At 54.4% G+C, this 22,527-nt stretch overlaps 1 protein-coding gene across 8 annotated transcripts in view; it reads left to right on the forward strand.

Annotated features, from left to right (window-relative positions):
* The window catches only part of AKT2 (AKT serine/threonine kinase 2), a 55,119-nt gene extending 32,592 nt beyond the window's left edge, over window positions 1–22,527 (forward strand). For 7 of the 8 annotated variants that reach the window (XM_058427044.1, XM_058427045.1, XM_032172919.2 and 4 more), the window contains 10 exons: window positions 10,450–10,603; window positions 11,068–11,199; window positions 13,103–13,168; window positions 14,239–14,307; window positions 15,127–15,249; window positions 16,744–16,872; window positions 17,026–17,240; window positions 17,781–17,868; window positions 17,984–18,086; window positions 19,144–22,521. In XM_058427044.1, the coding sequence (XP_058283027.1) occupies window positions 10,450–10,603; window positions 11,068–11,199; window positions 13,103–13,168; window positions 14,239–14,307; window positions 15,127–15,249; window positions 16,744–16,872; window positions 17,026–17,240; window positions 17,781–17,868; window positions 17,984–18,086; window positions 19,144–19,223 (1,159 nt within the window). In that variant the 3' untranslated portion in view covers window positions 19,224–22,521. Of the gene's footprint in view, window positions 1–10,449; window positions 10,604–11,067; window positions 11,200–13,102; window positions 13,169–14,238; window positions 14,308–15,126; window positions 15,250–16,743; window positions 16,873–17,025; window positions 17,241–17,780; window positions 17,869–17,983; window positions 18,087–19,143 lie in introns of all 8 variants that reach the window. The other variant, XM_032172917.2, reaches the window with a different exon arrangement.

A 22,527-nucleotide genomic window follows, 5' to 3' on the forward strand; every position in this document is an offset into this window, starting at 1 on the left:
GTGCTGATTGCCTGTGCTGACTGCTTGTGCCGATTGGGCATTTGAAATACAGCCACCAAGGAATGGATTTCTTCTAGTTTATTTTAATTGATTTAAAGAGCCACATATGGCTAGTGGCTACCTTCTTGGACAGTACAGCTCAGGAACCCACAATATCATGAGACTTGTTACTATAATCTATACTATAATTATTGTTGCACATCCTCCCAAGGTAAAAAATATACTTACCCCACTGAGGGGAACAAAATTACCATCTCAAGCCAGCTGAGGTGCTACTCAGTTGAAAACTATGGACCAAAACATGAATGGCCAGTAAAAACAGATCAAGACCAGTAGGTGTATAGGTCCTGGGTGTTGGGCTGGGTTTTGAAGACTGGATAGGAGTTCGCCACGGAGATAGCAAGGAGAAAAGTTCAGAAGGGACAGCATATGCAAAGGCCTGGAGGTGAAATAGCTCATGCATTCCAGGGACCACAGGGGGTTCTGTGTCACCAGAGAACCAAGGGGCCAGGAGTGTTGGAGGAGGGGAAGTGGAGGCGCTCGAAGCTGGAGAGCTCAGCCAAGGCCTTGGACTCCAGGTGGAGATCCCCACAGGGCTTGGCAGGCGCTTAGTAAATTGGGGTTTGTCCCAGGGTAGTTACCCGATTCAGAGGGATGATAAATAGGAGCTGCTGATGCAGCAGTACCTGGCACAGTTTGCAAGCCTGGAATGGGAGCAGGGAGCTGACAAAGTGTTTTGGTAGGCAGGAGAGATGGTCTCGTTTCTATTTTCACAAGACAACATGCCTTCCTTTACCAAGATTCTGTAGGCTGGAGAGCCCCACCTGCCTTTTCTTCTTGGTACCTGCTGCTGTTGCCAAAGAGAAAACTGCTGGAATGACTAAGAGACTAGGTCCCAGATTTCTGACCTTAACTATGGGTGGGTGGAGGGGGTGAACCAGAAACCCAGCAAGAGGGAGACCCCCTCCACTCTGCTCCTGGCTGACTGATGCTGTCCTCACAGCCCTGGCCCACACAGGCTGATGTCAGCTGGCCTCTCTTAAGCCTGGGGAGGGAGGCAGGGGTTGCAGGGCAGGTGGGTGCCAGTCGGTGACTGCTTGTTGGTTAGGTGCTGCAGCGCCTCCTCACTGGGCTCCTGGTTGCCTCTCCAGCTGGAGAGACCCTCCTCCCTGTCCCCCACTTCCCTGCAGATGTGTTTCACATGGAGAAAAGTTGAAAGAATAGTATAATGAATGGACATCCAGGCGCCCCACTCCTAGACTCTGCAGTCCAGCATTCACCGTGTGTGCTTCATCTGGTTGTGTTTTATGCTGAACTTGAACTTGCGTTCATACTTAGTGACACTTCTTAGTGTTTCAGCAGGCATCTCCTAAGAATAAGGACTTTCTCCTACAGAATCATGACGCTGTCACGCCTGAGATGATTATAATCTTTGTTTACTAGTAACTTCTCCTTATCCATGCCATACTTGAATTTCTTGAGTTACCTTTTGAAGGATATGCAACCTTTAGAACGTTGTTTTCAAACCAGTATTCATTCAAGGTACACGTGTCTCTTTGACTTGTTTTATTTAATCTAGTTCAGCCCTTTGTCTTTTTTTTTCCTCCCCAAGACATTGATTTTTTATTTATTTATTTTATTTTATTTTTTTTCACAAGCCAGGCTAGTTGTCTTATAGAATGTCACACCTTCTGAGTGTGCCGTATTATTGCCTTTTGGTGTTGTTTACTTTTGTTCCCCATGTCTGTATTTCTTGTAAACTAGAATTAGGCCTGGAACAGGGTTGGCAAACTATGGCCCTGCCTTCCATTTTTGTAAATAAAGTTTTATTGGAACATGACTATGTCCATTTGTTCATGAATAGTCTGGCTGCTTTTGGCTTACTATGGCTGAGTTAAGCAGTTGTGACAAAGACTGTCTTGCAAAGCCTAAAAAATTTAATTGTTGGCCCTTTTAAAATTTTAGTTAAAATTTTTTAAATTTAAAACTTTTTTTTTAGAGACAAGTTCTTGCTCTGTTGCCCAGGCTGGAGTGCAGCGGTGCAATCATAGCTCACTACAGCCTCAAACTCCTGGGCTTAACCCATCCTTATGCCTCAGGATCCCGAGTAGCTGGGACTATAGGTGTGCATCACCATGCCTGGCTAATTTTTAAATTTCTTTGTGGAGACAGAGTCTTGCTATGTTGTCCAGGCCGGTCTGGAACTCCTGGTCTCAAGCAATTCTCCCTCCTCGACCTCCCAAAGTGCTGGGATTATAGGCACAAACCACCACACCCAGCTTTCTGGTCCTTGATGGAAAAAGTTTGCAGACCCCTGGTCTTGGCAGGCAAGAATACTTAATAGTGCATCAGGTGAGTATGATCTTTTTGTTCTTGTGACAGGGTCTCTGTTGCCCAGGCTGCAGTGCAGTGGCAGAATCACGACTCACCGCAGCCTCAATCTCCCAGATTTAGGTGATCCTCCCATCCCAGCCTCCCTAGTACCTAGAACTACAGGCGTCTGCCACCACACCAGGCTAATTTTTGTATTTTTCGTAGAGATGGGGTTTCACCATGTTGCCCAGGCTGGTCTTGAACTCCTGGGCTCAAGTGATCCGCCCATCTTAACCTCCCAGAGTGCTAAGATTACAGCCATGAGCCACTGTGCCTGGCCATGTGTGATCTTTTTGACGTAAATCTTTCTTTCTTTTTTTTTTAGACAGAGTTTCACTCTTGTTGCTCAGGCTGGAGTACAATGGCACGATCTTGGCTCACTGCAACATCTTCTTCCTGGGTTGAAGTGATTCTCACACCTCAGCCTCCTGAGTAGCTGGGATGACAGGCACGTGCCACCATGCCTAGCTCATTTTGTATTTTTAGTAGAGATGGGGTTTCTCCATGTTGGTCAGGCTGGTCTGGAACTCCTGACCTCAGGTGATCCGCCCTCCTCGGCCTCCCAAAATGCTGGGATTACAAGCGTGAGCCACCGTGCCTGGCCTTGATGTAAATCTTATCATGTATTTTCTCTGCTTAGAGAAAACTCCCACTTAGAGTAAACTCTAAGGTCTGTGCTGTGTCCTGCAGAGTCCTGTATGATCCAGCGACCTCTCCAGAAGCATTTCCTACCACAAGCACCCTCACTTAGCCACGTGTCTCCTTGCTGTTCCTTAAACATGCCCAGCACATCTCTTGCCCGAGGGCCTCAGCGCTTGCTGTCGCGTTTGTCTAAGGCCTTCTTCCCTGAGATGCCATCACAGCTCTCCCCGACTCCACGAGGTCTCTGCCCCAGTGCCACCGCCCCGGTGCATCCCGCCCTGCCTCCCTTCGCTGTCTTGCCCTTCCCCAGCTGTGTTTTCTTCACAGCACCTGTCCACCAAGTGGGACATTTATATTTATATATGTATCTGGCACACAAATAGGTGTTCAGTAAATGTTTGTTGGATAAATAAAAAATAATTAAAACAAATTCTCTGAGCTAGATCCTGTTCGGAGTACTTTACATATATTAATTTATTTTCTCCTCACAAGGCAGGCTATCTGCGCACAGGGAGGGCCCCAGATGCCCTCCAGCTGTAAATGCCCCTCCAGGTCGGGGAGATGATGGTTAGGGGAGAGTCCCCACAGTCAGCCGTCACTCCCGAAGCGGTGAGGACGGGCTTGTGCATGAAGGACAGCCCTGCCACCTCTGCTTCACTGAGCTTCTCTCTGGGGTGCCCCGTAGGATGGCCCAGGGTTGGGGTCTAGGCCCTGGATTCAGGCCAGCTGCCATGTCTCTCCCTCAGTGGGGCTCAGTTCCCTGGCTGTCATGAGGCACAGAGGAGGAAGTAAACGTGAAGGCACTGGCGCAGGGCCTGCCCATGGCAGCCTTTGGCACATGCAGCACTGGTACCTTTCTTACCTCTGTCTCCTCTGCCACCAGCATCTCTTTCCTGGAGGATGCTGGGGTCTCCTCTCACTGCCCCCAGTCCGTAGCCCACACAGCAGCTACTGACTTAAAACAGAAATTTGGAGCCTGTTCCCCCCTGACTAAAACCCCTCAGTGACTTCCTGTGGTGCTGAGGATAAGACCCAGATCTCTAACATGGTGGCATGTAGAGCCCAGAGTGGTCTGGGCATGCTCTCCTCCCTGTCCTCATCTCCTCCACTCCTCTCTGTTGGCTGCAGCCATTCTGGCGCCTGTGCGCCTTCCACAGACACCCCAGCTTGCTCCTGCCCTGGGGTCTTTTCCACGCAGTTCCCTCTGCCTGGGTTCCTTTCCCATCCAGTCCCCTGCCTCCTTCCCTGCATTTCATTTATTTCACAGCTGTGTGCCAAGGGCCTGTCCTAGGCACTGGGGATGGCCATTGTTCAGGTCCTGGTTTAAACGTCATCTCCTCAGGCCTCCCCTGACTGCCCTCTGAGAAGGAGTCTCCCTGCTTGGCCCTCACCTTGGAGCTTCTACATACTTGTCTTCCCCTTCAGGTCAGGAGCCCTGATGGGCTTGTCCCCTGCTGCATCCTCAGTGCCCTGAACAAGCCTGGTACACAGAAACGCTCCACATTTGCAGGCCGACTGGGTGAACTCTCATGACAGCCTTCTGAGACCTCACTGTGCTGGGCACCGCTCTCAGCACTTTATGTCCAGTGTCTCATTTCACCCTGATAGGACCCTCTAGTGCCTCACCCACCGAGGCACAGGAAGGGCATACAACCTGCCCAGTGTTGCCTGCAGGAAGGGGCAGAGCTGGGATCCACGCCCAGGCCATCCCCCAGAGCCTGTCCTCTCACCCACTGTGAGGTCCCCAGCTGGTATGGAAGGCAGGCAGCACATTGGGCGGCAATGGCCCCACAGCTCCTGGCCCAGAGCTTGTGCTCGCCCCGTACTGTGCCCTTCCCAGTGTTGGTATGGCGAACGTGGCTCCCCCATGTCCCTCCCCTGGCCCCGAGCCCAAATGAGGATGAGAAGGTTCCAGAAAATACCAATGGGGGAAGTGCTCTTGGAGGTAGAAGTGCCTGGGTTGTGTCCCTGGCCTCTGTTGGTGGGCAGATGAGCCTCTCTGTGCCTCGGTCTTGTCATTTTAGCACGAAGTGAATGGCAGTACCTACTACACAGGGTTGCTGGGAGGGCGACAGGAGTCTTCCACCATAACGCACAGTGGTACCAGCCTCTGCAAGTGGAAGGTGTTGGTGGGACTGCTGTTGAGTGGCAGGGGTGGGGGCCCCTCTCCGAAAGGCGGGTGCAGATCATGGCTTCCGAGGAGAGTTCTTCCTTCGCTTTGCCCCTGGGCTCCCTGGCTGGGTGTCCCATGAGCCTTCCCTAGAGAGGGTCCCTGCTTTACCCTCCTGAGTCTCACGTAGCTTTCAGCAGCTTCGCTGAGGCTCAGGGACAGGCGGATGGTGCTAAGGAGGAGTAGGCTGTGCACAGGTGAGTGCTAGCTCTGCCACGTCCCTGCTGTGTGACCTTCACAGGTGACTCCACCTCCAGGTGCCTCAGTCCCCACAGCAGAAATGCTGGCTCTTGAGAATTGCAGTGCTCTTGAGAATCAAGCGAGCTGGTGTCTGGAGCTGGCCACTCAGTGCTGTTATTTTTACAGTCGTGGTTTCCCCAGGGGCTCTCCTCTGGGGACTAGAAGATACTTGAGGCCCAGCTTCAGGGGGAGCTCCCCTTTGCCCCAGACCCCATGTTGCAAACCCTTGAGAAGGATCTTGGACAGAGGCCCTTGCTTTTCGTCTGGAATTCCGAGTGCTGCAACCTTGCAACTTTGGTCCGGTTAGAATTGGATCGGAGGGTTGTCAGGCAGCAGGCGAGCCCCAGTTACTCCTGGATAACCTCCTGCATCCCTGTGGTTTCTGGAGCTCTCTGTAGGGTGGGCAGTGGGAGCCAGGGTAAGTGGAGTAGGCCTGCCCCTGCGAGTGTCTTCGGCACCCTCCCCTTCACCCAGCCCTGTGCGCGGTGCTCTGCGCCCACAGCCCACCAACCTCTTAGCCCCAGGCCCTGGTGGAGGGGAGAGCTGGGAGGGCTGAGCTCGTCCAGGTGGCAGAGCCACTCTTGGAGCCCCAGCTGGGGTGGTTCCAGGGACTGTGCTCCTGATTCCCATCCGGAGTAGCCTCCCAGAGCTGCTTCTGGGCTGGTGGTGTGGCTGTGCCGTCCTTCATGTATTCGGGTTGTCTCCACAGAGGGACCATCTGTGTTCTCTCCACCCCTCTCTTTGAAAACAAAGATGATACCACGCTGTACATCTTAGTCTGCAATCTGCCATCTTCACGTGACAGTCTCTCAAAATCTTTATATATGAGAGACATATTTTCCTTTTTAATATATTCACTGTATCTCTTAGGAGATCTGTGATTTTTGTTTTCCCCAATCCACCATCATTTACTCAGAGTCAGCATTAAAAAAATTTAAAATTTGTGAGAGGACAACTATGTCTGATAAAGCATGTCATGGAAGGCCGGGCACGGCGGCTCACACCTGTAATCCCAGCACTTGGGGAGACCGAGGCAGGCAGATCATGAGGTCAAGAGATCGAGACCATCCTGGCCAACATGGTGAAACCCTGTCTCTACTAAAAATACAAAAATTAGCTGGGCGTGGTGGCGGGTGCCTGTAGTTCCAGCTACTCTGGAGGCTGAGGCAGGAGAATCGCTTAAACCTGGGAGCCACTGCACTCCAGTCTGGCAACAAAGCGAGACTCTGTCTCCAAAAACAAAAAGAAACAAAAAAGAAAAAAGCTTGTCATGGAATGGGCTCCTGCCCTGCCCCCCGCCTTTTATTTTTGAAAAACAGGAATATTAGTGTAGGGTTTGGGAATTAGGCTGTAATTTGTTCCAAAGGGGGCATGGGTTAAAATAAATTGAGAAATACTGGCTTGAGATGTTGGGCCAGGGACTGCAGAAGCCAACACCGCTCTGCCCGAGTTTGCACCAGGGCTCAGTGCGTGCTCTGCCTGGGTCTGCACTGGGCCCTGCTGCGCCCTGGCCCTGGGGCCACTTGGACTTTGGCTGCCTCACTCTTTCATTACCCAAGTATCTACTGAGTATCCACCATGAGTTCTGGGGGCAGAACTGTGTTCAAAGCAGGTGGAAATCTCTGCCTCCGTGGGGTGGACATAGATGGGTTATGGGGACTCCGGTCTCTGAGTGGGTGGGGAGGGCAGCGTGCCTTTTGTGATTCCAGCTACCTGTGCACAGGCCTTTTGTGATTCCAGCTACCAAGCCTGGAGCAACTGCTATTTTTCTGGAATCTGGTTTTTTAATCTGTGCCTCAGTTCTTCCTTCATAATGGGTGGGAGTAGGGATAGCTGATGATAGCGAGTGCTTCCCATTTTTTTTTTTGTTTTTTTTTTTTTTTTGAGACGGAGTCTTGCTCTGTCCCCCAGGCTGGAGTGCAGTGGCGCATCTCGGCTCACTGCAAGCTCCGCCTCCCGGGTTCACGCCATTCTCCTGCCTCAGCCTCCCAAGTAGCTGGGACTACAGGCGCCCGCCAACATGCCCGGCTAATTTTTTTGTATTTTAGTAGAGACGGGGTTTCACCGTGTTAGCCAGGATGGTCTCGATCTCCTGACCTCGTGATCCGCCCGCCTCGGCCTCCCAAAGTGCTGGGATTACAGGCTTGAGCCACCGCGCCCGGCCCCCATTTGTTATTAGAGCCTGTTCCTTTCCCTCGACTCCCAGTTCCCCTCCCTTGGAGGCAAGCAGGGCTCCAGGATCATGACTTCTCTTCTGGAGATGTTTGTGCCTATGGGAGCATGTGTCTGCAGAAGTTCATTATTTTCTAACTTAGGAGCACAGAACTGTATACTGTTCTTTACCTTCCTTAATTTTGAAATTTTTTATAGAGGCATGGTCTTCCTGCGTTGTCCAGGCTGGTCTGGAATTCCTGGGCTCAAGCAGTCCTCCAGCCTCTGCCTCCCAAATTGCAGGGATTACAGGAGTGAGCTACCTCACCCAGCCCTGCACCTTCCTTTTTCCCTTAAGATGTCTCAGATCATCCCAAGTCAGCATACAGACCTGCCTCAGTCTTTCCCCCAGCTGCAGAATGTCTCATTGCACAGATACCTCACAGGCATTCTACCTCACGACAGCCTGTGTATTAAACCCTGCTGTGATATTTCATCAAATCGAAGGTGCTGTCATATAGTGCCAAGAAAAAGGAGTGCCCAGTTAAATCAAGACAGACCCCAACTGTGAGATGCATCTGCATTCCAGCAGTGTCAAAATGTGGAAGAGGGTGCATGGTGGGACGGATGGAAATGGAAGTAGTTTCGCGTGGTACACCAGGAAACGAGACTGGGGAGGAATACAGCCCAGCAGGGTGTCCTGGCTTGGATTTTGAAGCCCAGTCCCAGCCACACTTGTTCCCTGCCTGACCTTGGGTAGGGGCCCCAGTGCCTCAGGAACACAGGAGCAGTGACACTTGCCCTGGGGCGGGGGCCATCCTGGAAGATGCTGTGAAGGGCTGGCTGCACTCCCTGTGACTTATTTAAATCACTGGGATTTGAGAGGTTGCCTAATTGCATTGTTTGAATTTTCTCATTCTTAGCGAACATTTTATTTTTCCTGTTGGTCATATGGGTATTTTCTAGACACAACGAAATACACAGGGGGTTCAAAATGCATTGGGTTGAAAACACCTAATTGCAGTGTGGTCAAAAATGGGAGATGTGGACAATTTGGTGTAATTCGGCCTAATATATTTTTCATTTTGGTCTCTGGTCATTTTCACTTATTAGGCAGAACAGTTTGTAAGTATCCAAAGAAAATTCTTTTCTTTTTTTTTTTTTGCTGATTGCAGTGGTATGATCATGGCTCACTGCAGCCTCCACCTCCTGGGCTCAAGCAGTTCTCCCACCTTAGCCCCCTGAGTAGCTGAGACCACAGGCATGTGCCACCACACCTGGCTAATTTTTTATCTTTGGTCTCTACAAAATGGGTATCCATGTTGCCTAGGCTGGTCTCAAACTTCCGGATGCAAGCCATCATCCCGTCTCAGTCTCCCAAAGTGCCGGGATTGCAGGTGTGAGCCACCGAGCCCAGCCCAAAGACAGTTCTCTCCCAGCAAGTTCTAAACCATGAGTGACAGAACTAGTTTATTGTTCTTTATTTTATTATTATTATTATTATATTATTATTTTGGGATGGAGTCTCGCACTGTTGTCCAGGTTGGAGTGCAGTGGCGTGATCTCGGCTCACTGCAACCTCCGCCTCGTGGGTTCAAGTGATCCTCCTGCCTCAGCCTCCTGAGTAGCTGGGATTACAGGCGCCCGTCACCATGCCCGGCTAATTTTTTGTATTTTTAGTAGAGACTGGGTTTTACTATGTTGGCCAGGCTGGTCTCGAACTCCTGACCTCAAGTGATCCTCCACCTCGGCCTCCCAAAGTGCTGGGATTACAGGTGTGAGCCATTGCACCTGGCCTGTTTTTATTTTTTATTTTTGTTTTTTAAAAACTTTTTAAGAGATGGGTCTTGCTTTGTTGCCTAGGCTGGTCTTGAACGCTTGGGCTCAAGCACTTGGCCCACCTCGGCCTCCCAAAATGCTGGGATTACAGGTGTGAGCCACAGTGCTTAGCCTCTAGTTAACTGTTCTTAAACCAGGCTCCCTTCTGCTGGGACCTACTTCTTGTCCACCAGCTTCTCTCCTCTACATCCCTGGGCTGCCAGGACCTTTGTCCCTGCCATGCAGACTCCCTGCTCCCAGTGGACGGTCCCCTCCAGGGAGTCCTGCGGGCCAGCTCTTGCCTTGTAATGTCTTCAGCGCCTTTGGCTAATGAATGCTGCTTCTTAACTCTTGGTTTAACTTTACAAAACATTGGTAACTTATAAACTTGAGCTTGTCATTTGTTCTGAAGAATTCACAGGAGCACTGTCTCTCCCTCATTCAAGGCTCAGGGTGGTGGCTCATTTTCAAGGGGCTGTGAAAAGAGAGGGTCACTCCTTTTTGATCATTTCCCTGCTGCCTGGCTTCAAATGGCCCTCAGCCCAGGTCACTTTAGGGAAATTGGTGATCTCTCTTTGTATTCCACTTTTTTTTTTTTTTGAGATGGAGTCTTGCTCTGTCACCAGGCTGGACTGCAGTGGTGCGATCTCTGCTCACTGCACCCTCCGCCTCCTGGGTTCAAGCAATTCTCTTGCCTCAGCCTCCTGAGTAGCTGGGATTACAGGCAAATGCCACCCCCAACTAATTTTTGTATTTTTAGTAGAGACGGGGTTTTGCCATGTTAGCCAGGCTGGTCTCGAACTCCTGACCTTGTGATCCATCCGCCTCAGCCTCCCAAAGTGCTGAGATTACAGGCATGAGCCACCACACCGGGCGTGGAATTTCACTCAGGTCCCTTCAGCTCTCTCTGGTTCTGACAGATCTTGCCCAAATTCCCATGGGTATGTGGTCATTTGCTTGCCTGTTGCAGGGGGTGGCTGGGAGGTGGCACTCAGCCATTTGACTCTGAGGCTCAGGACTCCTGGCTCCTGGGACTCACGTGTGTCCCTGCACAGGGAGGAGTGGATGCGGGCCATCCAGATGGTCGCCAACAGCCTCAAACAGCGGGCCCCAGGCGAGGACCCCATGGACTACAAGTGTGGCTCCCCTAGTGACTCCTCCATGGCTGAGGAGATGGAAGTGGCGGTCAGCAAGGCACGGGCTAAAGTGGTAAGTGCTGGGAGCAGGGGTGGGGCTGCCAGCCTGCGGTGCCCCTACCCCCACTGCTGGCCCTGCTCTCCTTGGTTTCCACACACAGTTCAGGGGGCTCAGCTGAGAGACAAGGCTACCCTGCAGGGTGGGGTGATTTCAGGTGGCAGGTGCCCTAGAGTGTGCTCCATGCCCTTGGGGGAGGGAGCAACCTTGGGTGGACCCACTGCAGCTTCGTCCTGGGAGGTGGTGAAGACCTGGCTACCCCCACGTCAGAGCCCAGCCCTCCCAAGGCCCTGTGCCTGCAGAGCCTGGTCTGAAGGCCGCTTCAGAACACACAGTTGCTGCCCAGAGCCTCCCTTCCTGCTTCAGCCTAAGCCATTTGGCAACAGTGTCTTTTGGTTTTCCTCTTTCTTTTGTTAAAATTTCCTCCCACGGGCCATGAGCCAGGCGCTGACTGCCCCCACTCTCCCTGTCCCTGGCAGACCATGAATGACTTCGACTATCTCAAACTCCTTGGCAAGGGAACCTTTGGCAAAGTCATCCTGGTGCGGGAGAAGGCCACTGGCCGCTACTACGCCATGAAGATCCTGCGGAAGGAAGTCATCATTGCCAAGGTGTGTGCCCCGGGAACTGAGCTCGCCGGCCCCTGTGGGGGCTGCGGTCTGGAGCCTGACCCTGAGGCCTGGACGCTTACCCTCGCTTTCTGCTGCCGTGGGCTTATTTCCCCCACAAATTCCCCCTAGTCAGAAAAGGGGGAGCCTGAGGCCCAGAGAGGAGCAGCAGGCCTTGCTGCTGAGTCCCCACCTCCACCCTCTGGTAGGGGCTGGGGGTGCCTGTGGAGAGAGAGAGCCTCGGGGCCCCACCCAGCAGGTACTGTCAAGGGAGGCTGGGGCCTGTTGGGGAGGCTGTGAGGATGTCCCTGTTGGGGAGGCCAGGGCTCTGCTCAGGGTATCCCAGGTGGAGGCCAGGCCAGGAATGGAATTCTACTTTTTCCCTTATTTGAATTTTTTGTAGTGGAAGATTCCAAAGACATTCAAAAATTTAAAAAGAAAATAAATATTACGGACCCCCATGTAGCCATTGTCCAGTTTAACCAGTTATCAGCGTTTAGCCAGCCTTGTTTCCTTAGCTCTGCCTGTCCCTCTTGTTCTGGAATACTTTAAGGCCTGTCCTAGACAACACGTCACTTCACTCATCCATACTCGAGCACGTGTCCTGACAGATGAAGACTGTAAAGAATATAATCATGTGGTGCTGCCATCAGAGCCAACCAAATTAACTGTTCATTCCTGATGTGATAATTGAGCCAACCAAATTAACTGTTCATTCCTGATGTGATGATTGGGCCTAAGGCAGCATTCCTCAGCCTCAGCACTATTAACATTTTGGGACAGATTGTTCTGTGCTGTAGGGGCAGCCCTGTGCATTGTAGGGTTTTAGCAGCACCCCTGGCTTCTACCCACTAAAGCCAATAATAGCTCCCCAAGTTGTGACAATCAAAAATGACTTTTGGGTTGGGCGCCACAGCTCACGCCTGTAATTCCAGCACGTTAGAAGGCTGAGGTGGGAGGATCGCTTGAGCCCAGGAGTTCAAGACCAGCCTGAGCAACAAAGCAAGACCCTGTCTCTATAAAAATAAAAGTAAATTAGCTGGGCATAGTGGCGTGCACCTGTAGTGCCAGCTGCTCAGGAGGCTGAAGTGGGAGGATCAATTGAGCCTCAGAGGTTGAGGCTGTAGTAACCCATGTTCACACCACTGCACTCCAGCCTGGGCGACAGAGCCAGACCCCCAGCTAAAAAAAAAAGGAAAAAAAAAAGACTTCAGACATTCTCAGGTGTCCCCTGGGGATAAACTTGACCCAGGGAGAGCCTGTGTTCAAGTTGCTGCAGGTGGCTCCAGATTTTTGGAACCACTCCTGGTGGTTCTGCTGTACAGTCAGGTACCAAATTAGAACCTGAATTAGAGTCACCCAAAGGGCTTGTGAGAGACAGTGCTGGACCCACCCCGAGTTTCTGACTCAGTGGGCCTGGGGGTAGGTCCCAGGAACTTGCATTGCTGCCAGTTCCCAGGCGGTGCTGATGTGCTGTGTGGGGACCACACCAAGAAGCACTGTTCTGCTGTCTGGAGCTTTGTTAGGTCCAGTTCCTTCTTTGGGCAAGAACGCTTTCTAGGTGGGACTTCCCACAGCCTGTGGTGGCACCTTGGGGCTCTCGTGATGTCTGTTTGTCTCCCTTGCAGGGATGTCACAGCTGTCTTGCCCCTAGCAGCCTGGTCCTTATATTGTGACATTCCTGCTGACTTTCCACCTGTGGCTTTGAGAGCCACTGATGATCCCCATCTGGGTCTGCTATTTGCTGAGGGTTTGCAGGCATTCACTTTCCACTCCTGTGATTTTCTGCATTTATGGCTGGGAATGGAATTGCATTTCACAAGGCCTTGCTCCCCTTCCTCGGGTTGGGGCGGGGTGGGCAGGTGTGGTGTTGCCCACCAGCCCCTCACCCGCAGTCTGTCTGCAGGATGAAGTCGCTCACACAGTCACCGAGAGCCGGGTCCTCCAGAACACCAGGCACCCATTCCTGACTGTGAGTTGCCCTCCCCTTCCCAGACAGTGTGAGGCCAGACTTTGGACAGAGCTCAGAGAAAGAGCCCAAATCTTCTGCTACAAAGCACAGCCTTGGGGTAGGCCAGGCGGGCAGGGCAAGGTGTTGCTGTGCCCTGCCAAGTCATCCAAACCAAGACATGTGGTGGGGGTGAGCAGGCTCGGGGTGTGGGAGAGTGACAGCTTCTTCATAGATGGTGGCTTCATGTAGGCATTTGAACCAACTGAAGATATCACATTATTTGATGGCTGCTGTCTCTATGAGTTAGGAGCACTTAGCCCAGCTGGTTGAAGTGGAAACATTTTTTTTGTTTTTGTTTTCAGATATGCTCATAGAAGCAGATGTGTTAGCATTGTGTTGTCTGTCAGCCTGGATTGAGTAGATGCCTGTTTGGGCTGCAGTCTCCATCAAGGCCAGTGGCCACCAGTTAAATGGACTAGATTGAGGATGGCTTATGTGTCATTTCTTTATCTCAGTTGCTGTCCAGGTATCCTATTAAGCCACAGTACTTTTTCAGATAAAATCTTATGAGGTACCTCAGTGTAGAAAACAGAATAGTTGAGTTGTCATGAGCTGAAGGACCCCCTGGTGGGAGTCTCTGAGGAACTCTCTGTAGATCTCCTTAGTGCAGTCGAGAACTACTGTTTGTTGGCTGACAGCCTGCCCATCCTGTCTTTGAAGTTGGCTCCCAAGCCTTTGCCACTCCCAGCCACAGCAGACATCACTTGTGTGTGTAAGTTGAACACATTTTACTGTAAAAACAAGAGCCCTGGTTGCTCAGAACAGCTCTAGTTCTCCCCTGGCTGTGCCTGATGGAGGCAGAGGACAAGATGGTTCAGCATGTAACCCTTTCCTACCGCAGAGCCATGCCTTCACTTAATGCCCCAAAAGGTGCAGCTGGTATGTGAACCCCATCTGGCTGACTCCCGGGGGGCCCAGCCAGGGCAGGTGCGTGTGTGCAGAATAAGCAGGGCCAGGGCCGCCCCGCCCTGGCGTGGCTCAGCAGAGCCCTCCTGCCTCCCACCTCCCACCCTGCTGCCTTCATCCCCCAGGCGCTGAAGTACGCCTTCCAGACCCACGACCGCCTGTGCTTCGTGATGGAGTACGCCAACGGGGGTGAGGTGAGCCGCGGCTGCCTTGGCTTTGCCCTCTGGGGCCTCCTTCCTTAGGGTGGGGCGGGATGCAGAGGAGCTGTGGGTGAGACGGAAGGGTGGAGGGAAACTTCAATGTCATCTTGTGCCCCTCTCCCTTGAGGCAGGCGGCATCGTCTCCATTTTGGGGGGCGGTCATTGAGGCTCAGAGAGGTTAAGTGGCTTGCCCAAGTTCACACAGCTAGTGAGTGGGTGGGTCAGGTCCAAACCAGTCCAGAGAGATGTAGAGAGGGCTGCGGGGCGACAGCACTGGGAAGGATGGTCTTAAAGGCCCCAGAGAAAGCCCCCAAGGGTTAAAACCTAGCAGCCCTCTGTTCTCGTGTCCTCCCGAAGTGGATTCCCGCAGCCACTCAGCTCCCCCTTACAAGAGTCGCCTCACTTCTGTCACCCACTCCTTGCCTCGCGCCTTCTCCGTGCAGCGGTTGGCGCCCCTGCATTGGGATGCGTGGTTTGCTCATCTGTCGGATCTGGGCTTGCCCATGGCCTATCGTTGCTTCGTCATGACGTGTGCTTCTCTTTGCCTCCATGCCGTCCTCCCTCCTCTGTCTCGGATGTCCCTCCCATACCCTCTCGTGGGTGCCTCCTGGCGGACCCTCGCCCTTCACCCCCAGCTCTGTGTCACTTGTGAGCTTCTTCTGTGCTGTGCCTTGATTGGTCCCTTTAGCTGTCACTTGCTGGTTCATGACACAGGTGTCACCACATCACTGCGCTGGGGCAGGGGGTTGGGAAGGTGAGGGCAGGTGGGTGGGCTGGGGCCTGACCTCCTCTCCCCACCCCTTCCTCATGCAGCTATTCTTCCACCTGTCCCGGGAGCGTGTCTTCACAGAGGAGCGGGCCCGGTTTTATGGTGCAGAGATCGTCTCGGCTCTTGAGTACTTGCACTCGCGGGACGTGGTATATCGCGACATCAAGGTTAGTGGCAGGGTGTGCACCAGGCTGACCTGTGACATGCACACCACGTGGGACTCACACTGGGGAGGTGGGGCTGAGCTTCTGCCCTCATTCGCCAAGCTCCCCACCAAGGTCCAGGGTGGTGGTTCTGTAGCAAGTGGCCCCAAGTAGGGACCTTTCCAAGCCTCCCATGAGCACTCCTAGGCCGCTAGTGGGGTGTGAACTGGCACAATACCTACTTTATTTTTATTTATTTATTTATTTGTTCATTTATTTATTTTTGAGGAGTCTTGCTCTGTTGAGTGCAGTGATCTCGGCTCGCTGCAGCCTCCGCCTCCCGGGTTCAAGCGATTGTCCTGCCTCAGCCTCCTGAGTAGCTGGGATTACAGGTGCCCACCACCATGCCCAGCTAATTTTTGTATTTTTAGTAGAGATGGGGTTTCACCACGTTGGCCAGGCTGGTCTCAAACTCCTGACCTCGTGATCCACCCACCTCAGCCTCCCAAAGTGCTTGGATTACAGGCGTGAGTCCCTGTGCCCGGCCAAGTTTAGAAGACAGTTTGGCAGTGTCCACCAAAGCAGAGCACCAGCCATCTGCCCTAGCTGTGTGCACAGGAGAAGTGGGGACACACACTCACCTTAGAAAGTGTCCCCCTCACTCAGCAGCAGGACTCATTCTAGCCACAACTGGAACAACCCAAGTATCCACTGTGAGAGGAGCGGTCAGATCCACTGTGGAGTGTTCTCACAGTGGGGCGCCACACAGCAGTTAGGAATGAGCTACAGCTACACATGACAGTGTGGACGCATCTCATAGGCTAATGTCGAGGGAAAGCCGCACAGAGGAGGTGAGTCCACAGTTCACAGGTGTGTCTGTGTGCAGTGGTACAGACGGGAAGTAGAAGTTAATTCTTGTGGGGGATGGTCAGTAACCGGGAGGGGCACACAGGGCCTTCGGGGGGAGATGCCACCTCAGCCTCGCAAGTAGCTGGGACTATGGGTGTGTGCCACCATGCCTGGCTAATTTTTTTTTATATTAAAAAATATGGAGATGGAGTCTTGCTGTGTTGCCCAGGCTGGTCTCAAACTCCTGGGTTCAAGCAATCCTGCCACCTAAGCCCCCCAAAGTGCTGGGATTACAGGTGTGAGCCACTTTGCCTGGCTGCATATTTCATAATTAAAAGACAAAAGGTCTAGAAAAAAAGAATAGAAGAAAGCTAGCGCTCCCACGTTCGAACTTAAGAACCGCAGTTCACAATGGGGGCAGTGGGTGGACAGGGCCTGGTTCTCGTTGAACACATTTTACCCAGGTACCCTGGGGTTGGGCCAGGGGGTGGGGAGGTTTGGGTCTGGCCTCTCTCTGAGCCTCAGAGGGTGAGGCTGTATGTGCTGGGCCCAGCCTGGCATGGGAGGGTGGATGTCCAGGAGCCCCGGGCATCTTTCCCTGGAAGGAAAAGCTGGGGCGGCAGGAAGCCTTGGGAGCATGCGCCTGAGATCCATTGACTTTTCCAACAGCTGGAAAACCTCATGCTGGACAAAGATGGCCACATCAAGATCACTGACTTTGGCCTCTGCAAAGAAGGCATCAGTGACGGGGCCACCATGAAAACCTTCTGTGGGACCCCGGAGTACCTGGCGCCTGAGGTTGTCTGGGGTTGGCGGGGGTAGGAACATGTGAGACCAAGGGTAGGGGGAACCCCCAGACCTGTGTGTTTCCAGCCCAGATGCCCTGAGGGCAGGACTGTGATGCCAGCCTCAGGGCCACGGGCCCAGCCCTCATTTCTCCTCCGTCCTCAGGTGCTGGAGGACAATGACTATGGCCGGGCCGTGGACTGGTGGGGGCTGGGCGTGGTCATGTACGAGATGATGTGCGGCCGCCTGCCCTTCTACAACCAGGACCACGAGCGCCTCTTCGAGCTCATCCTCATGGAAGAGATCCGCTTCCCGCGCACGCTCAGCCCCGAGGCCAAGTCCCTGCTTGCCGGGCTGCTTAAGAAGGACCCCAAGCAGAGGTGAGGGCTGGCGTTGGCCCCGCCCAGCCCAGTGCCAGCTGCTGCCACTGTCCCTGTGGCCTGGAGGGGGCAGCGTCCACAAGGGCGCTCGCTTGTGGGGTCGCAGTGTGTGTTGTCCCCACACAGCCCCTGAAAGTGTCCACAGTGGCACTTAGGGAGTGCTCCCCCCAGGGCAGGCCCATCCTTGACACTGCCTTATTTTATGGGGACACTGAGGAACAGGGCATCCCCTGGGCCTGGCTGGGGCCTCCAAACCATATGTGGCAGAGCCAGGATAGGAACCGAGCCTGCCCTACTACCTTTCTGGACTCAGGGTAAGGCCAGGCAGTGAGGACACGTGGGTCCGGGTTGCTGACTCCCTGGCTCTGACCCTGGGTACGTGAGCTCCCTCCCTGAGCCTCGGTTTCCTCCTCTGTGAAGTGGTGGTTTGTGGTCAAGGCAGAATCATTAAGGGCCATACAGGGCCTGCCTGCACCGAAAGCCCGTCTCCCCGAACCCAGCCGCTCTGGGAGGCAGTTGCTGACGGCCGTCTCTGCACAGGCTTGGTGGGGGGCCCAGCGATGCCAAGGAGGTCATGGAGCACAGGTTCTTCCTCAGCATCAACTGGCAGGACGTGGTCCAGAAGAAGGTGAGCCCCATTGTCTACCCCAGCAGGACCCTCAGGGACCTGGCCCACTCGTGGTGACCTTGGTTGAGGCCTCCTGGCCTCAGGGTCCCTGAGCCTGAGCTCCTCTCCTCCGTAGCTCCTGCCACCCTTCAAACCTCAGGTCACGTCCGAGGTCGACACAAGGTACTTCGATGATGAATTCACCGCCCAGTCCATCACAATCACACCCCCTGACCGCTGTGAGTGCCTGGGGCCCCCGCGCTGGTATGCCTGCCCTGGTGGTGGAGGGATGGGGTCTGCTCTAAACTCACTTCTCGAGAAGGGCCCTCGAAGGCCCCCGCGTCATGTCTGGGAGATTTCCCCAAGGTCTGCTCTCAGGCCACCAGGAGCCATTGACTGCAGCACGTTCCGGAGCTCAGTGGGGGTGCTCAGGGCAGGAGACGGCCCGGTCCGTGAGGCTGGCTGGGTTCACTGCTTTACAGCTGTTTGGGTTCTTACTCCGAACTCAGCCCCGGGCTGGGCTATGCTGGGGACACAGCACTGATTGAGCCAGCCCTGGGCCCTGCCCTGGAAAGCTCCCAGCCCAGGTAGCGTGGACAGCCTGGAGTGGTCAGGGCTAGGCTGTGAGATCCCAGGGACTGGGGAATCCCAGAGGAAATATCTGACCTGGCCTGCAGTTAGGGAGGGCTTTCTGGAGGAGGAAGCAAACACGTCAGCAGGCCGGAGGAATGGCACGTGGGATGCCAGCAATGGGAGAAGCATGGCATAGCCAATGACAGGCAGCAGCCAGGGAGATGGTGGCGAGAAGAGAGGGCATGGGGCTGGAGTGCAAGGGTCTGGGGGCCACTGGGCAGGGTGGGGACTGCTTGCATGAGGGGAGCCAGCCATGGAAGGGTTTCGTACAGAGAGGGACAGGGTTAAAGCAGGCCTTTAGAAAGCCCCCCTGGCTGCCTGTGGAGAATGGATGGGAGGGTGCGAGAGGCAGGCCAGGACAGGGCTCTGGGCTGGACTCTGGCATGGTGGTGTGTGGGGCAGAGAGAAGGTGGGAGGTTCAGAAGGCCCTGCCAGCTGTGGGGCGCATGGGCAAGGGCACAGGAAACTCCCAGAGGAGGCCGCCCGGGGCTCAGGTTTAGGGAGTGGGTCCGTGGCTGAGGGGCTCCATTGCGGAGGGATGGGCCTTTCCTGTCTGTCCTGTGGGCAGCCCCCGCCAGCTGGGGCCGTTTCCCCAGGCAGTCTGGGCAGGTGTCCCAGGCCCTCTCCTGACCGGTCCTCCCCATCCACCTCCGCCGCCTGCAGATGACAGCCTGGGCTTACTGGAGCTGGACCAGCGGACCCACTTCCCCCAGTTCTCCTACTCGGCCAGCATCCGCGAGTGAGCAGTCTGCCCACGCAGAGGACGCACGCACGCTGCCATCACCTCCGGGTGGTTTTTCCCCCTAACTTTTTACTTTGTCTTTTTGGTTTGCGTCCCCACCCCCACCTCCTCATCCTCTTTCCAGTTCTTCTTCAGGCCCCTCCCAGACGCACCCCAGCAGCCCCTGCAGCCCCTGCCTCCAGCCTCACCTTTGTGCCCAGACTTGCATTTGGGAGACTCCACCTCCCGCCCAGGCCTGGGCTGTTGGGCGGTTGGAGATTCAGGTTTTAATCCACACAAGCCCCAGTGAGGGGTGAAGCAAGGTGCCTGGGGCCTGCCTGAGTTTCTGGCCCGGGTGTCATGCTGGTGTCTGCCTCCGTGCTGCTGCTTCTGGACGAAGGCTGCCTTCTGGTGGGATGCGACACCCGGCAGACAGTGGTGCTGCCTTCCAGGCCCCGTGGCCTAGGCTCGGAGTGGCCAGGCACGGGGCGGTCCAATCCCCCACCCGCTGTCGCCCCATGGGGGCAGAAAAGCAATAATGTCCAGGGGCAGGCAGGGGCCCTTGGGAGCTGCAGGGTGGGGGGTTAGGGCTGCTCCCTGGTGAATGGAGCCAGATCCTAGGATCTGTACCATGGGGAACCAGGAGTGGCCGGGCTGGGCACCGCCTCCTGGTCCTGCCTCTTCCCCACCAAACTGTCCTCACCCTATGGATGAGGCAGGAGGAACATTTGGGGGCAAACCTGCCTGCCTCCCAGCCCCGTGCCTTACTAGGGCTTCCTTCCAGCTGGCCTTACCTCCCGCTGGACCCTGGGCCTGGCCTGGCCCCATTGGGGGGCTGTGGGCTGGGCTCACCCTCTTCTCTGCGGGAGTGGAGGGGCACCAGCCTCGGCTGTTACAATCTTACACCGGACAGTATTTGGCCCCATGGACTTGGTCAGGGAGGGGTGGGGGTGGGCATCTCTGGTACCTGTTGGGGTGGGGGGCCTCTGAGAAGGGAGGCTCCTAGGCCCCCCTCACCCCTCCCTCTCCCCAGGGCCCCACGTTCTGCAGCCTTAAGGTTGAACATGAGCGCACGTCCATGTCAGTGCTGTGGGACTCCTGTGCGTGCCTCGGACTGCGTGTGTCGGCGGGACGCAGGCACACGTGGGTGTGGGTGTGTGTGCATGTGTGTTTGTGTGAGGGCAGCGTGTCCTCCAGTGTGCATGGTGTGTGGGCTTGGGCCCCATCCCTGGCCCGAGCATTTCATCCTGTGGGGGAGGGGTGCTGACCTAGTGGGAGGAGCCCCGCCGTGATCCATGAGCTGCCCTGCCCACGCCTCCCCTCCCTGCAGCAACAGCTCTGGGTATTTGGAGTTTAGCTTTTGTGGGTTTGCTCTCCCTACCCCATCTCCTGTACTATGCAGTTCATGGCAGGGTGGGGAGGGGTGGGGTTGGTTCGGGTGGGTGAGGGTCTTTTTCCTCTGTGTGCGATGTTATCTGACAGTTCTCCTCCGTCCCTACTGGCCTTTCTCCTTGTCTTCATATTTGTACGGTACAAGCAATAAAGACACTCATTTCAGACCAGGGCCCAGCCTGCACTCACGCCGGCCCAACCACGCTGGGCTTTGCCTTGGTGATGGAGTCGGACCTCTGGGCCCCTGCTCTTCTGTACTAGCCGCTCCCTTCAGCAAGGAGGGCACTGAGCTGGGGCGTGGAGGTGAGAATGAGCTCAGGGTGAGGGCAGCTGGGGTGTGTGCAGGAGCTCAGGCTGGAGAGGGTGGGTGGAGCTGGTGCTGTGGGGCTGAGGGGTGTGGGAAGGCTCCCCGCATGCGGGGGTGGGGTGGACAGAGACCACTCCAGGCCCTCAGTGCTGCTTAGGCTAAGAGAGGTGGGGTGGAGGGACAGGGGTGGAAGATCTGGGTAGCCCAGAATGAGGAGGGTGCCTGTGCTGTCACTGAGTGAGGGAGTGGTTCATTCCACCCGGCTGCCGAGCCTTAGAGGGGGTCATTCCTGTCCTGCCCCACCTCCCCGTTTATGCTGCCACCTGGAAGCCTTGAGGCCCCCAAATTCCAGTACAGACCCAGTGGTGTGTTCGTGGTGGCGTGGTTGCTGTCGCCTGGGAGCTCCTGAGCGTTTGGTTAGAACCCCGTTCAGCTTGGGGTCAGCCCTCCGCTAGGCACTGCCCTTTAGCCTGGATGTGTCTGGGCCCCTGCACTTCCCGTGCTTGAGTCACGTGGCCACATGGCCGGGCGCTGGCCAGGTGGAACACCTCCCCAGCAAAGGACCAGAGACCAGAGCCCTGGCCTGCCCTGCTGAGCCCTGCTGTGCAGAGGGCCTGGCACAGATGAATTTGAGATTTTGCCACAAGGTGTTAGCACTTGACACCCATTGAGTCTTTGAGATTTTAAGTGAATGTAAGCAGAAAAAGTCAGATCCAATGTACAGAAATCAGAGTTAACTACAGCTAAGACTCGTTGTTTAGTTGGGGTTTTTTAGTTTGTCTTTCTAAAGTCATGTGGACCGTAATTTAATTACAAAAGTCTTCCCTGGTGGTCATAAAGTAGGCAGGCCTATAAAGAAAGTCCTTTTACTCTTCCATCTCGTCCCAGCCCCGAATTGACCCACGTTGGTGCTCCTCACACCGTGGTGATGCAGGTCTCGTAGTGTGGGCACGGGCCTGGCTACCTCATCTTTTTAGTGGCTCTCTCCTCTTCCACAGGATGGGGTCCCACTGCTGCAGCAGCTGGCCCTGTAGTTGAGCATGCGTGCTTATCCTGTAGAGCTTTTCCCAAGAAGGGTGTTTGAACTTAGAGTCTTAATAAAATCTTACCAATTAAATTTTGAGTAGAATAATCGTCTTTTGCAATGTACATTTTAAAAACTTCACAAGTTCTTTTTTGTATATAAAGAACAGTAGTCCGGGCACAGTGGCTCATGCCTGTAATCCCAGCAATTTGGGAGGCCGAGGCGGGCAGGTCTCTTGAGGCCAGGGGTTCGAGACCAGCCTGGGCATCATAGGGTGACCCTCATCTCTACAAAAAATACAAAAATTAGCTGGGCATGATGGTGCATGCCTGTAATCCCAGCTAACTTGGAAGGCTGAGGTGGGAAGATCACTTGAGCCCAGGAGTTTGAGGCTGCAGTGAGCTATGACTGCAGCACTGCACTGTAGCCTGGGACAGTGAGACTGCGTCTCTAAAAATAAAAAAAATAAAAAAAACATGATACATGCCATTAAAAAAGACAGCAAAGCAGGAGTATGAGAAGGTAAATTCACCTGAGGTCGCAGGGCCTGGAGTACTCATTTTGGTGCTGATTACCTCTGTGCAAATGGACACGGCATCATAA

Source organism: Hylobates moloch, unplaced genomic scaffold, assembly GCF_009828535.3.
Source record: "Hylobates moloch isolate HMO894 unplaced genomic scaffold, HMol_V3 SCAFFOLD_13, whole genome shotgun sequence".
NCBI classification, from domain to species: domain Eukaryota; kingdom Metazoa; phylum Chordata; class Mammalia; order Primates; family Hylobatidae; genus Hylobates; species Hylobates moloch.